Source organism: Colobus angolensis, unplaced genomic scaffold (assembly GCF_000951035.1).
Source record: "Colobus angolensis palliatus isolate OR3802 unplaced genomic scaffold, Cang.pa_1.0 Scaffold80, whole genome shotgun sequence".
In the NCBI taxonomy this organism is placed as follows: domain Eukaryota; kingdom Metazoa; phylum Chordata; class Mammalia; order Primates; family Cercopithecidae; genus Colobus; species Colobus angolensis.
In genome coordinates, this window is record NW_012121821.1 from 5,260,427 (window position 1) to 5,275,168 (window position 14,742).

Sequence of the window (14,742 nt, forward strand, 5' to 3'; positions counted from 1 at the left end):
TGATCTGCCTGCCTTGGCCTCCCAAAGTGCTGGGATTACAGACGTGAGCCACTGTGCCTGGTCTGAATATTGAATCTTCAGATAATGTTTGGAAGTATGATTTCCTTGGATTTGAATTCTAAATGTTGAGAGATAAGAAATAGGAGAAATTATTGACTTGAAAAGGATATGAATTAAAAATGTTATGGGTTTAGGTTGCCATATCCTTATTCCCAAGGGTGAAAAAAGATAGTTAGGATTCATATTTCCTCTTAATATTGAGTGAGGAGCAGTATTTTGTGACTAACACTCTCTCAAATCCTTAGTTTAAAAAGAAAAGGGAAAAATCCATTGTGATATCAACGAATACTGGGGTAAATGAATTATCCTCCTGTTAGGATATAAACTTCATCAGGGCATATACATTTCTGTTTGATTCTTCGTTTTCCCCAGTGTCTGGTGGTACATGGTTGGTTTTCAGTCTGTATTTATTGAATGAATGAGTGCTGCTTTATCTGTTAATAAGTTTTTTTTTTATTTTTCTGAGTCAGAGTTTTGCCTTGTTGCCCAGGCTGGAGTGCAATGGCATGATCTTGGCTCACCGCAACCTCTGCCTCCCAGGTTTAAGTGATTCTCCTGCCTCAGCCTCCCGAGTAGCTGGGATTACAGGCATGCGCCACCACGGCCAGCTAATTTTGTATTTTTAGTAGAGATAGGGTTTCTCCATGTTAGTCAGACTGGTCTTGAACTCCAGGCCTCAGGTGATCCGCCCTACTTGGCCTTCCGAAGTGCTGGGATTACAGGTGTGAGCCACCACGCCCAGCCTCTGTTAATAAGTTTTAAGATCAAGAAAGGAAGTTGAAGCTTGATGAAAGTCAAGATTATAATTCCTATTTAATGGATTTTGCATAACTCGATACTTTTTTTTGGCAGTTTGTGTTTAATGGATTTTGCATAACTCAATACTTTTTTTTTTGGCAGTTTGCTACTAAGCACAGAGCTAAAAACATTTCTGTTTGAAAATAAATATGTTAAACTGCTTCCTGCTTGCACACCCATTTTTTGAGGTTTGGTAAAGTCCAAACAAAGCACATTTCAGGAATTGGCAGTGTGAAATCTTCAACTAGAGAGACTTTAACAATTATTAAAAGTAGCTGTACGTAATCATTGTGCTACTAATTATTGTGCTTTTATGTGCCTACAAGCTTGCCAATGATAAATTTGGTTTTGAATGTGTGCAGTAGTTCATACTATATGTAAAAGTCTGGTTAAATCTAGCTTAATACAAATTATTTTAAAATGTACATCTCTTGTTATTTTTTTTTTTTCTGTCTACAAGGAAAATATATACCATGATCTACAGAAACTTGGTAGTAGTCAATCAGCAGGGTAAGTTAATTTTGAGCGTCATGAATAAATACCATAAAAACATTTTAAAGACATTCTTGTTCATGTGCATATGTTTTGTAATTGATTCTCTTTGAAAGTTGCTTTAATATTGTAATAAAAATATAAATTTATTAGAAGTACTTATGAACTAAAACCACATTATACTGAGGTTCTAATGTAAGGTTAAATACCTTGTTACATTAATTTAAGACTTGGGATATCAGAGTTAGGATTTGTTTTGAAAGGTCTATAATTTCAAAAGCTCCTATTTAGGAGTGATCTACCTTGAAAATGTATTGAAAGGCTTTGGGAAATAATACAGTTACCTAGGTAGGACCTTGTGTAAGGATGAAGGATGGGTCTTTTTCTTTGATTATAGACAAAATTTTGTTTGCCAATTTGTGGAAGTGGAATTTTATGTTCCTATTTCTGGTTCTTAACTGGTTATTAACCAGATTAGAGATTGGTTATCTCTTATTTAAGAGATTGAGTCACATCTCTTAAATAAGCTGATAAAAGCATTGGGTTCTTGTTCCAGAAAGATGCACATGGGTACATATACATGGATAAGTCAATAAGTGTTTTACAACCTTCTTTCCATGAGAAAAGCCCAGATTTATTTGCTTGCTGACTTCCGTAGTATAATACTCTCATTTGAAGGCTAAAAACATGGAGTTGGGAAGAGATGTACACAGTTTGGTTTTTTTTTTGAAAAGGAATCTTGCTCTATCACCCAGGCTGGAGTGCAGTGGCACGATCTCGGTTCACTGCAACCTCTGTCTCCCAGGTTCAAGTAGTTCTTCTGTCTCAGCCTCCCGAGTAGCTGGGACTGAAGGCTTATGCCACCATGCCCAGCTAATTTTTGTATTTTTAGTAGAAACAGGGTTTCAGCTTATTGGCCAGGCTGGTCTCGAACTCCTGACCTTGCAATCTGCCTGCCTCGGGCTTCCAAGGTGCTGGGATTACAGGTGTGAGCCACTGCACCCAGCCCCACAGTTTGCTTTTGAGTGCTGGTTAGAGCTGTCTCTAATACACTACACCCTTCCTAAAGCCCATCCTCGAACTACAGTTAAGAAATGCTGTTAGGCCAGGTGTGATGGCTCATGCCTATAATTCCAGCGCTTTAGGAGGCTAAGGCAGGAGGATCACTTGAGCCTAGGAGTTCAAGACCAGCCTAGGCAGCATGGCAAAATCCTGCCTCTGCAAAAACTACAAAAATCAGCTGGGTATAGTGGTGCATGCCTGTAGTCCTAGCTACTCAGAAGTCTGAGGCAGGAGGATTGTTTGAGCCCGGGAGGTCAGGACTGCAGTGAACGGTGATCATGCCATTCCAGTCCGGGTGATGGAGCAAGACCTCATTTCTTAAAAAAGACAAAAACAAAAAAACACCTCTCAGGAGCTTATTTAGTTCCTAGAATGAAATGACCACTCCCTTGTACTTCCTCTATTCCATATTCAGATTTTATTGTAAAATTGCTTTGTTATACGTGTGGGTTGTTTGTTTGTTTTTGAGATGGACTCTCACTCTGTGTCACCCTGCTTGAAGTGCAGTGGTGTGGTCTTGGCTCACTGCATCCTCCACCTCCAGGGCTCAAATGATCCTCCCCCTCAGCCTCCCAAGTTGCTGGGACTACAGATGCACTCCACCGTGCCTGGCTAATTTTTCTGTATGTTTGGTAGAAATGGTGTTTTGCTATGTTGCCCAGGCTAGTCTCAATCTGAGCTCAAGAGATACTCTCACCTCGGCCTCCCAAAGTATAGGGATTACAGGCGTGAGCCACCACGCCTGGCTGTTATACTTGTTTATATTTTTGTTACCTATGTGCTATTCAGATCTGTATTCTGCATCACACAGTATAGTGTTTTATTAATGTGGTATTTAATAAATGTGTTGAATACTTATTCTTCCAAAGTTAGGATTTAAAGCCCAGAAAAGTACCTCCATTTTATCCCAGAATAAAAGTAGTTATTAGGCTGATGATTTGGCATTTTCAAAGCTCTTTAAGAAATTGTGTGATAGCTAAATATACAATTATAGTATTTGTAGTAGTATTTTGAGTTTTCTGAAGTATGTATCCCTGATGTATTCATTCCTTCGTTTAAATAAACTTTGGCACATTACTAGAAAAATTGTATTACTGAGATGGAAACTTACAGATTATTTGCAGTCTGAGTTTGATTTAGGTATCAGTAGAATTAACTTCAGAACTCCTATTCCATGTTCTCAACTTTGTCACTTTTTTTTTTTTTTTTGAGATGGAGTCTCCTCTGTTACTCAAACTAGAGTGCAGTGGCGTGATCTTGAATCACTGCAATCTCTGCTTCCCGGGTTTAAGCAATTCATCTTCCTTAGCCTCCTGAGTAGGTGGGGTTACAGGTGCCTACCACCACCCTGGTTAATTTTTGTATTTTTAGTAGAGAAAGAGTTTCACCATGTTGACCAGGCTGGTCTCAAACTCCTGACCTCAGGTGATCCTCCCACCTTGGCCTCCCAAAGTGCTGGGATTACAGGCGTGAGCCGCTGTGCCCGGCCTAGGGCTTCCTTTTTATTGCATCTTTTTTGTAGCAGCTGTTTATACTAATTCAAAATTCCTGGACAATGAAACCTATTATGTACAACTTAAGAAAATTAGTGTAATACCTTACCCGTAGTATAAAGAGAAAATTAACATATGATAATGCATAATTTCAAAATTTAATGTCCAGGCATAAGTTCACTGTTAAGATGAAAATGTTTCCAAGGGGGTAGTAAAGGGTATTTGATGATGATTATCTGTATATCCCAAATCTGAAACTTTGACTTTTGAGCTCCAAGTCTTTATATCCAACTACAAATAAAACCTATGTGTCTGAATAACTCAGTTTGTTATCTTCCCATCCAATCTGTTTATCTTTCTAAAGTTTCTCTTTTCGTGAATAGTGCCACTCATTTATTCACCCAAGGCAGAATCTTGGAATCATCTTAACTCCTTTCTTCTTTGCCTTCTATTATCAAATACCAGGTCTTGTTGGTTTTTACCTATTTAATTTCTCTGGAATTTGTCTTCCATGCCTTAGTTTAGGCTTTAATCATTTTTAGTTTGTATTGCAATTGTCTAATACTGGTTTTCCTGCCTCTGCCCTCTTTTTCTTATATTTTGCCAGAGTGATTTGTCACTCTTCTGCTTAAAATTACCATTTAGGAGTTCATTATTGCTCTCTGGATGTAATATTTTCTGTGAGCTAGAAATCAGTTTTATTTCTTGGACTAAAATCCTTTTTAATGGTGAGTGGCTGCAACATCGCATTAGGGAAGATTCTGAAGTATCTGCTGGGAAGAATGCAGTGATAAGGGAATGACAGCCTGAGTCCTGCTCTGGCTAGACACACAGGATCCTTTACAATCTGAACCTGCCTACATTCCAGTAATAATGAACTGCTTGTGGTGTCCTGCAACAGGAACTGTTAGTTTGCTTTTGAATACTTTTTCACATGGCGTTTTCTTGGTCTGGAATGGCCTTTCCTAGCCCTATTTTCACATTGTCCTACAAAATATTTCCTGATTTTTTGCTTCTCAGACACTCCCTGTCCCTACCAAATAATGACTGTCCTGTCTCTCAGCTAATTTATCTTACAATCTTTAATGTCTTTTTGTTTTTTGAGACGGAGTCTGGCTCTGTCGCCCAGGCTGGAGTGCAGTGGCTGGATCTCAGCTCACTGCAAACTCTGCCTCCCGGGCTTACGCCATTCTCCTGCCTCAGCCTCCCGAGTGGCTGGGACTACAGGCACCCGCCACCTCGCCCGGCTAGTTTTTTGTATTTTTTTAGTAGAGACGGGGTTTCAACGTGTTAGCCAGGATGGTCTCGATCTCCTGACCTCGTGATTCGCCCATCTCGGCCTCCCAAAGTGCTGGGATTACAGGCTTAAGCCACCGCGCCCGGCCTTAATGTCTTGATTATACTTTGCTCTTCTACATTAAAGTTGAATTATTTTATTTACATCTGCAACATTTAGTATGAGGGTGCCACCTGGAAAATACATGTTTAATGTTTATTGAAAGGTTAAATTGCATAAGGGTTTGTGTTAGACTGATCGCATATCTACTGAATAGCGGCCCTCCCCCCACCCACCAAGTTTCTGATTCTTTTTCTTTTCTCTCAGGATCATCAGACTCAGGTACATCTGTGAGTGAGAACAGGTGTCACCTTGAAGGTGGGAGTGATCAAAAGGTAATCTTTAAGTAAATTTCTCATTCTAATGTAATATTATTTGCCAATTGGAAAGGTTATTTACAACAAATTAGCTTACTGGTTATGTTAAGTTTGTTGTATTTTATTTTTTTCCTGAATGCTTAGGACCTTGTGCAAGAGCTTCAGGAAGAGAAACCTTCATCTTCACTTTTGGTTTCTAGACCATCTACCTCATCTAGAAGGAGAGCGATTAGTGAGACAGGTATATATGCATATTTGACACATTCACACAGCTTTTTGATGTTCTTTCTTTAATGAAATTAGTGCTTTTAGACTTAATTAAATTGTTCCCTTTTTTTGGTTGAGATGAATTAACCTCTGAGTTTTTTCATTCTTGATTTTATTAGATTTACAAATTGCTTATTTAGCAATATTTTTCTGGCTGACTACAGCAGGCACAGTTTAGTGTGCCCCACTGGAGTTTATAGTTAGCCAACTCTCTGTTAAGATAATAGGAGGTGACTGGGTGTGATGGCTCACGCCTGTAATCCCAGCACTTTGGGAGGCGGTGGATCACGAGGTCAGGAGTTCAAGACCAGCCTGGCCAACATGATGAAACCCTGTCTCTACTAAAAAAAAAAAAAAAAGTAGAAAGGTAGCTGGGCCTGGTGTCGCACACTACTCAGGAGGTTGAGGAAGGAGAATCGCTTCAACCCGGGAGGTGGAAGTTTCAGTGAACCAAAATTGTGCCACTCCAGCCTGGGTAACTGAGCAAGACTTTGTCTTAAAAAAACAAGATAATAGGAGGCAGGCATATAAACTCTATTTTCACCTTTATTCTTAGTCACCTTAACAGCTAAAATTTTAAATTGTTGTATTTAATAAATGATAGTACGTACCTATGAGTTTTAAAACAGAAAGTAAATAACATTTTAGAAATGAAGAGATAAGGGCCAGATGCGGTGGCTCACACCTGTAATTGCAGCACTTTGGGAGGCCGAGATGGGCAGATCACAAGGTCAGGAGATTGAGACCATCCTGGCTAACAGTGAAACCCCGGGTCTACTAAAAATACAAAAAATTAGCCAGGCATGGTGTTGGGTGCCTGTAGTCCCAGCTACTCAGGAGGCTGAGGCAGGAGAATGGCATGAACTGGGGAGGCAGAGCTTGCAGTGAGCCGAGATCACACTACTGCACTCCAGCCTGGGCGACAGAGCAAGACTCTGTCTCAAGAAAAAAAAAAAGAGATAATAGTTGAGAACAATTAGTAGAGGAGAAGACTGTAGCCTGAGGAAGTCACAGTAACTAAGACCGTATGATTCAGATGAAAGAGAATGTCAGATCAGTGAAACAGAGTAAATGAACCCAGACCAGAATCTTATACATGCGGGCAGAAGACAGGAAGGGCAGAGGTGTCTAGGGCAGAGGTGGAACTAGAACAAATGGTGGTTACTTGGGAAAAAGGTGAAGTTACATCTGTACCTTATGCCAAAATGAATTTCAAATGAGTTTAAAAGATAAATGAAAAATAGAATGCAACATATTTGAAAGATAGTCACTTTAAATTTGACTGTTAGTATCTGTATTACATAAAAAGTCTCCCCAAATCAATAAGGAAAACATTAAAACTTCAAATAGCAAAAAGGGCAGACAGTTCACAGAAATTTCCCACAATAAATACAAATGACTAATAAATATGGGGAGAGGGTGAATTTTGGTGATTTTAGCTTTACAGATAGTAAAAAAATGCCAAAAGGGTGTCCTTTTGGTCTATCAAATTAGCAAAAATAAATTTTTTACTCATCCTTACAACTTGTGTATTAGCACTGATAAACTGTTGGTCTACAAATTGGTATAAGTTGGTAAAAATTGATTAAATTTTTCAGATTATAAAAAAGCTTAGATGGCCTGGTGCTGCAGTGGCTCACACCTGTAATCCTAGCACTTTGGAAGGCTGAGGCAGGTGGATCTCTTGAGGTTAGGAGTTCGAGACCAACCTGGCAAACATGGTGAAGCTCCGTCTCTATTAAAAATACAAAAATTAGCCGGGTGTGGTGGTAGGCGCCTGTAATCCCAGCTGCTCAGGAGGGTGAGGCAGGAGAATCACTTGAACCTAGGGGGTGGAGGCTGCAGTGAACCAAATCGTGCCATTGCACTCCAGCCTGGGTTACAGAGTGAGACTCCATCTCAAAAAAAAAAAAGTCTTAGAGTTCTTAACATTATCCTAGTAACTCCATTTCTAGGAATCCTAAGGATGTAATTAAACATTCAAAGATTTATATGTAGAGATATTAATTACAGCATTATTTATAATTGCAGCCCGGCCAAGATCACCTTTTTTAAGATAGGGAATACAAACAGGATTAAGAACTCATGTGAAGAACTTGTGATCTAGTTGTGGAGATAAAACATAAAAATTCTTAGTGGGATGTAAGAGTATTTTGGGAATTGAGGGGAAGAGGAGATGACTTTTGCTTAGATAGGCCAAGAGAGGGAAATGAAATGAGCAAAGGTGTGAGAGTTGTTCCTGTTTCAGGGATGTGGATTTTATTTCACTTAATACCATAACCCTATTAAATACTTACATATAAGGCTGCAGTGAACACCTTTGCACATACATCCTTAAATTATTATGGAGATATTTCTCTAGGATAGAGAAATTGCCTGCAAAATATTGGACGATTTAATATTCTTACTAACTGTATAAAAATGTCCTTTCTTGGCTGGGCACGGTGGCTCACACCTGTAATCCCTGCACTTTGGGAGGCTGAGGCGTGCAGATTACCTGAGGTCAGGAGTTCGAGACCAGCCTGGCCAACATGGTGAAACCCTATCTCTACTAAAAATACAAAGATTAGCCAGGTGTGGGTGGCAAGCGCCTGTAATCCCAGCTACTGGGGTGGCTGAGACAGGAGAATCTCTTGAACCTGGGAGGTTGAAGTTGCAGTGAGCCAAGATTGCTCCATTATACTCCAGCCTGGGGGACAAGAGTGAGACTTTGTCTCAAATAAATAAATATATAAAGTCCTTTCTCAAATCTTTGATATTGTCTCATTTTAATTTTTGTCATTCTCATGAGTGAAAAATGAGATCATTTCCCTTTGCATTTCTTTGATCCCTAGGAGGTAGGAGATTTTTTTTTTTCCATTACTCAAGTACATGACTCAAGATTTTTCATATGTTTATTAGTCATTTGTATTTCTTCTGTGACTTGCTTTTTCCTGTTTCCTTCAAAAAAAAAAATCCAGTCTATCTTGATTTGGTAGGACTTTGTATAATATGTATGATATGGGTATTTTTTATTATATATGTTGCAGATATTATCTTCGAATTTGACCTTGGCCTTTTAACTTTTGTTTGGTATGTTATTTTGCCATGTAAACCTTGACATGGTCTAATCTTGATAGTCTTTTTCTTTTCTTTTTTTTTTGGGACGGAGTCTGGCTCAGTCGCCCAGGCTGGAGCGCAGTGGCGCGATCCCGGCTCACTGCAGGCTCCGCCTCCCGGGTTCACGCCATTCTCCTGCCTCAGCCTCCCAAGCAGCTGGGACTACAAGCGCTCGCCGCCACGCCCAGCTAATTTTTTTGCATTTTTAGTAGAGACGGGGTTTCACCGTGTTAGCCAGGATGGTCTCGATCTCCTGACCTCGTGATCCGCCCGTCTCGGCCTCCCAAAGTGCTGGGATTACAGGCTTGAGCCACCGCGCCCGGCCTGGAATTCATTTTTATGTCTAGTGTAAGGTAGGATTCTCATGTCTAACAGATTTGTCTAACATTCTGACCCATTCAGAGATAATTTATTATTTAAAATGAAATGGAAAATTTTTACTGGTTTTGATTTCTGTTTAAAATATAGGATACTGAAGAGCCGGGTTTAGTGGCTTAGGCCTGTAATCCCAGCATTTTGGGAGGCTGAGGCACTGGGATCACTTGAGGCCAGGAGTTTGAGACCAGTGTGGCCAACATGGTGAAACGATCTCTACCAAAAACACAAAAATTATCTAGGCATGGTGGTGCGTGCCTGTAATTCCGGCTACTTGGAGGCTGAAGTCACAAGAATCACTTGAACCTGGGAGGCAGAGGCTGCAGTGAGCCGAGAATGTACCACTGCACTCCAGCCGGGATGGTCGGGTGTGACTCTGTCTCAAAAGAAAAAATGTAGGGTACTGAAGAAATTGAAACACTAAGAATACCTTATAAGTAAATTAACCACTTTGGCTCTTTTCGGGAAAAAAAAAAAAAGAGCTCTTATATTTTAAAGTTTGGTTTTGGCAGAAAAAAATTCCTAGATTGTTTGGTTAATAAAAACTTTATTAGATGGATTAAATTGTGATGTATGGAGCTAGAGTTCTGAAAGAAGAATAGAAACTTTTAAAAAAATAGTATTCTAAGCCTAGGCAACATGGTGAAACCCTGTCTATACAAAATATAGAAAAATTAGTGAGCTGTGGTGGTGTGTTACTATGATACCAGCTTCTTGGGAGGCTGAGGTTGAGGTGGGAGGATTGCTTAAGTCCATGAGGCAGAGGTTGCAGTGAGCCGAGATTGCACCTCTGTACTCCAGCCTGGGCGACAGAGCAAGACCCTGTCTCAGAAAATAAATAAATAAACAAACAAATACACACATACAGCTAGTGTTCTGCTGTAACTCTTACTTGGACAGATTCAATAAAACAGTGTTAACTTTTGAAGCTAATTTTATTGAAACTAAGTTTCTGTACAAATAGGTACTCAAAACAGCTCAATTTTCTAAATCACAGTACAGCAATTTATTTTTTTTTCCTTACATATCCAGAAGAAAATTCAGATGAATTATCTGGTGAACGACAAAGAAAACGCCACAAATCTGATAGTATTTCCCTTTCCTTTGATGAAAGCCTGGCTCTGTGTGTAATAAGGGAGATATGTTGTGAAAGAAGCAGTAGCAGTGAATCTACAGGGACGCCTTCGAATCCGGTAATGTTCTCATTTTAAGTAAGGCAAGACTCTTACTGTTAAACTCTAGTCGTGGCAGTCCTAATAAGCATACTGATCGAATGTACATGTGTCTTATGAGATTGATGCAAAACACAGTGCTAAATTTTACTTTAAAATAAAACTACTGTATTGATCTCCGCCTTCAACCCAAGGTATTGTGAGAAATGTGGAAAATAGTGGAGTAACATTGGTATTGGTAAAATTAGTAGTATTAGTAATTATCGGTGTCACTATATGTATTAGAGAATATTTGTGGACCACTGCACCAATAGTACATTCAAATAAATTGGAGCATAGAGTTGTTTGAGAATTTTGAAATAAAGGAACAAAACCAAAAATTTGGTTCAGTTAAATGTTTTAAAATTTTAAGGCAAATTTGACTATTTCGAGTAAAAATATCTTTTATTATAGCCATCAGCAAAAAAGTGAACATAGTCTGAACTTAACATTTGCCAAATAGGTCTAGACATCAGGTAAGTTCTATTTACTTACGCTGTAAAATACAGGTTTATACTGGGCTGGGTGTGGTGGCTCACGCCTGTAGTTGCAGTACTTTGGAAGACTGAGGCGGGTGGATCACCTGAGGTCAGGAGTTCAAGACCAACCTGGCCAACAAGGTGAAACCCTGTCTGTACTGAAAATACAAAAATTAGCCAGGCGTGGTGGCACACGCTTGCAGTCCCAGCTACTCGAGAGGCTGAGGCAGGAGGATCGCTTGAACTCAGGCCACTAGATGGCATACTGAACTCAGGAGGTGGAGGTTGCAGTGAGTCGAGATCGTACTACTGCACTCCAGCCTGGGTGACAGAGAGACTCAGTCTCAAAAAAAAAAGATAAAAAATAAAAAAACAGAAAGAAATGCAGATTTATTTATTGCGTGGATGACGGGAGAGTATCAGTGTTTTCTAATTACTAATACAGACTTCCAAAATATTAGCAAGCAGCATTTCTTAAGAGATGTCACTGACAGACGTTTGGTAAAATCTTTTTTTGTTAACAAGAATGCTTGACAAGTGGAATATTTTGTTTTGTATGTCTTTAAACAAGCTTGTCCAACCCATGCCCTGTGGGCCATATGCCAAGATGGCTTTGAATGTGGCCTAACACAAATTCATAAACTTTCTTAAAATATTATGAGTTTTTTTTTTTACAATTTTTTTCCTGCTCATCAGCTATTGTTAGTGTATTTTACGTGTAGCCCAAGACAGTTCTTCCAGTGTGGCCCAGGGAAACCAAAGGATTGGATACAGTTTTTGGTAATATGGCAGTGTCTGATGGTCATTATTCTGGATATTAGTAATCCTTGTAATCCCTGTATAGTTCTCTAGAAGATGTAGGAGATGGAACCAATTGTGATAGTAATCCTAGTCTTTTACCTATTCTTGTTAATTCCTGTATTATCTTTTTATTTTTCTCTTCCAAAGTAGTGATTGTTTGAACGCATACCCGCCCTCTAGAATTACTGTACTTAACGGAGCTGTTACTCATGTAGACCACTAGATGGCATACTGAGCTCCTGCTCGGCCTGAGAGCAGGTTCTCATTCGTAGATAATTTAAGTTTATACCAGCTTCCATACAGTTGAGATGGCACTGCAGATACAGTGGTAGTCAAGGTAGATGTGATTCTTGTCTTTATGGGGAGATAGATCATTAATGACAAAAATGAAAAAATTTAATAAATCCAGTGAAAAAACAGAGGTGCTTGAGAGGAAATGTGTGTGATAAAATTGAATCCAATTAAAACTTGATGAGTACACAAACTACAAGTTTGGTTAAAAAGAGAATTATCATACCCTATTTATTTATTTATTTATTTATTGAGATTGAGTCTCTCTATTGCCCAGGCTGGAGTGCAGTGGTGCAATCTTGGCTCACTGCAACCTCTGCCTCCCAGGTTCAAGCAATTCTCATGTCTCCGCCTCCTGAGTAGCTGGGATTACAGGCCCCCACCACCACACCCGGCTAATTTTTGTATTTTTAGTAGAGACGGGGTTTCACTATTTTGGCCAGGCTGGTCTTGAACTCCTGACCTCAAGTGATGTGCCTGCCTTGGCCTCCCAAAGTGTTGGGATTACAGACGTTGAGCCAACACACCTGGACCCCCATTAAATGTATAGTTTTGTTAAAGTTATATCAGAATTCTAGCTGAATGATACTTAGAGTTCTTGTTTCTGCTTTGTATCTGGGACATTGCCTTGTTACTGATACGGCTTTGAGGACTAGAGGAACACCAGGTTTTTTGTTTTGAGTTGAATTAGGTAAAATGACATGGACACACGTGGAGTGATTTTAAGGAACAGAGCGTTTAATAGGCAAGAAGGGAGAAGGCAGAAGGAAGAAGCTCCCCCTTACAGAGACAGAGGGAGGGGGGCTCTAAAGCTGAAAGAGGAGACCTCACATACTAGCCAGTTTTATGTGATGGCTGGAGGGAGCGGTGTCCTATCTGCATAGGGCTCAGAGGGTTGGTTTAACCAGGCATGTCATTTAGCCCTCGAGAAAACTAGCCCTCCCACTCTAGTCCTTTAATACTGCAAATGCAGGGTGCCATGACATTTTACACATGTGGGGTTATATGGGGGCGGCCATGCTGTTAGGTACCTGTTGGGGCAAGGGCAAGAAGATGACAGTGGGAATCGCCATGTTGGGTGGACCCTCTTGCATTTGCATCTTAAAGGTTGCCAGCCTTTAAGAGCCAGGGTTTTATGCTAGACAAGAAATGTTTCTGGAGTGGAGCTACAAAAAACCTTCCAAGGACCACTTTCCCTTTCTATTTGCCTAAAATAATTTCTTAATAACTCCCACCACATTATCAAAGTGTGGAGTTAGAGGGGTATTTCTTTTTGTTTGTCCTGTCCTGCATTCTCTTAAAAAACCCTATCTATTAAAAAATCTCAGCTGGGCGCGGTGACTCATGCTTGCGATCCCAGCACTTTGGGAGGTCCAGGCGGGTGGATCACCTGAGGTCAGGAGTTCAAGATCAGCCTGGCCAACATGGTGAAACCCCATCTCTACTAAAAATACCAAAAATTAGCTGGGTGTAGTGCCGGGCACCTGTAATCCTAGCTACTCAGGAGACCGAGACAGGAGAATTGCTTGAACCCAGGAGGTGGAGGTTGCAGTGAGCTGAGATCACACCATTGCAAGGGCAACAAGAGCGAAACTCCATCTTCAACAACAACAACAACAAAATCTCGTTTTTCAGGTTAAGTCCCTAGTTGTGAAAGCTTTTGGTAGGGCCCGTTTTTTTTTTCTTCTGCATTTTAATTTCCCTCATTTGAGAAGGTTACAGTCATCACTGGGTGTCATCATTCACCAGTTTGTGAAGGGAGTTAAAGGAAAGTGCATTCCTCTCCCATCTTTTCTTTCTTTGGAGTTTAGTAAATTGTGGGAAACTAAGACTGTGTTCTAGACTGTACACCACACAGTTTATATTATGATCTTCTGTCATTTTTGCAGCCTCAGATTCTATTTTTAGCTAAGACTGGCGTTTTAAATAACTTGTTTAAGGTTCCTACAACTGTCACAATTGGAATTCAAATAATTCTAGGTATTTCTCACTGCAAAAATCTAAAATCTTTGCAGAGCAAGCCTTTCTGATGCTTTAAAAAAAAATTTTTTTTTAAATTTTTGAGATAGTCTCTCACTCCGTTGCCCAGGCTGGAGTGTAATGGCATGATCATGGCTTACTGCAACCTCAGCCTCCTGGGTTCAAGCAGTCCTTCCTCCTCAGCCTTGAGAGTTAGCTGGACTACAGGTGTGTAGCACCACACCTAATTTTTTTTACTCTTTTTTTTCAGAGATGAGGTCTCAGCCTGTTGCTCAGGCTGGTCTCAAACCACTGGGCTTATGTGATTCTCCTGCTTTGGTTCCCAGAGTATTGGTATTACAGGCATGAGCCACCACCCGCAGCCTGATGCTTTTTAAATATATAGTATTTAGGCCTGGTGTGGTGGCTCACACCTGTAATCCCAGCACCTTGGGAGGCTGAGACAGGCGGATCACAAGGTCAGGAGATCGAGGCCATCCTGACTAACACAGTGAAACCCTGTCTCTACTAAAAATACAAAAAATTAGCTGAGCGTGGTGGCGGGCACCTGTAGTCCCAGCTACTGGGGAGGCTGAGGTGGGAGAATGGCATGAACCCGGGAGGCGGAGATTGTAGTGAGCCGAGATCACGCCAGTGCACTCCAGCCTGGGCGACAGAGTGAGACTCTGTCTCCAAAAAAGA

At 40.3% G+C, this 14,742-nt stretch overlaps 1 protein-coding gene across 5 annotated transcripts in view; it reads left to right on the plus strand.

Annotated features, from left to right (window-relative positions):
• MDM2 (MDM2 proto-oncogene, E3 ubiquitin protein ligase) overlaps positions 1-14,742 on the plus strand; it is a 32,956-nt gene that overhangs the window by 10,657 nt on the left and 7,557 nt on the right. For 2 of the 5 annotated variants that reach the window (XM_011929285.1, XM_011929286.1), the window contains exons 5-8: positions 1,319-1,368; positions 5,509-5,576; positions 5,703-5,799; positions 10,332-10,492. The exons of 2 other annotated variants lie outside the window; for them this stretch is intronic. In XM_011929285.1, the coding sequence (XP_011784675.1) occupies positions 1,319-1,368; positions 5,509-5,576; positions 5,703-5,799; positions 10,332-10,492 (376 nt within the window). The remainder of the gene's footprint in view (positions 1-1,318; positions 1,369-5,508; positions 5,577-5,702; positions 5,800-10,331; positions 10,493-14,742) is intronic. One more of the 5 variants, XM_011929287.1, reaches the window with a different exon arrangement.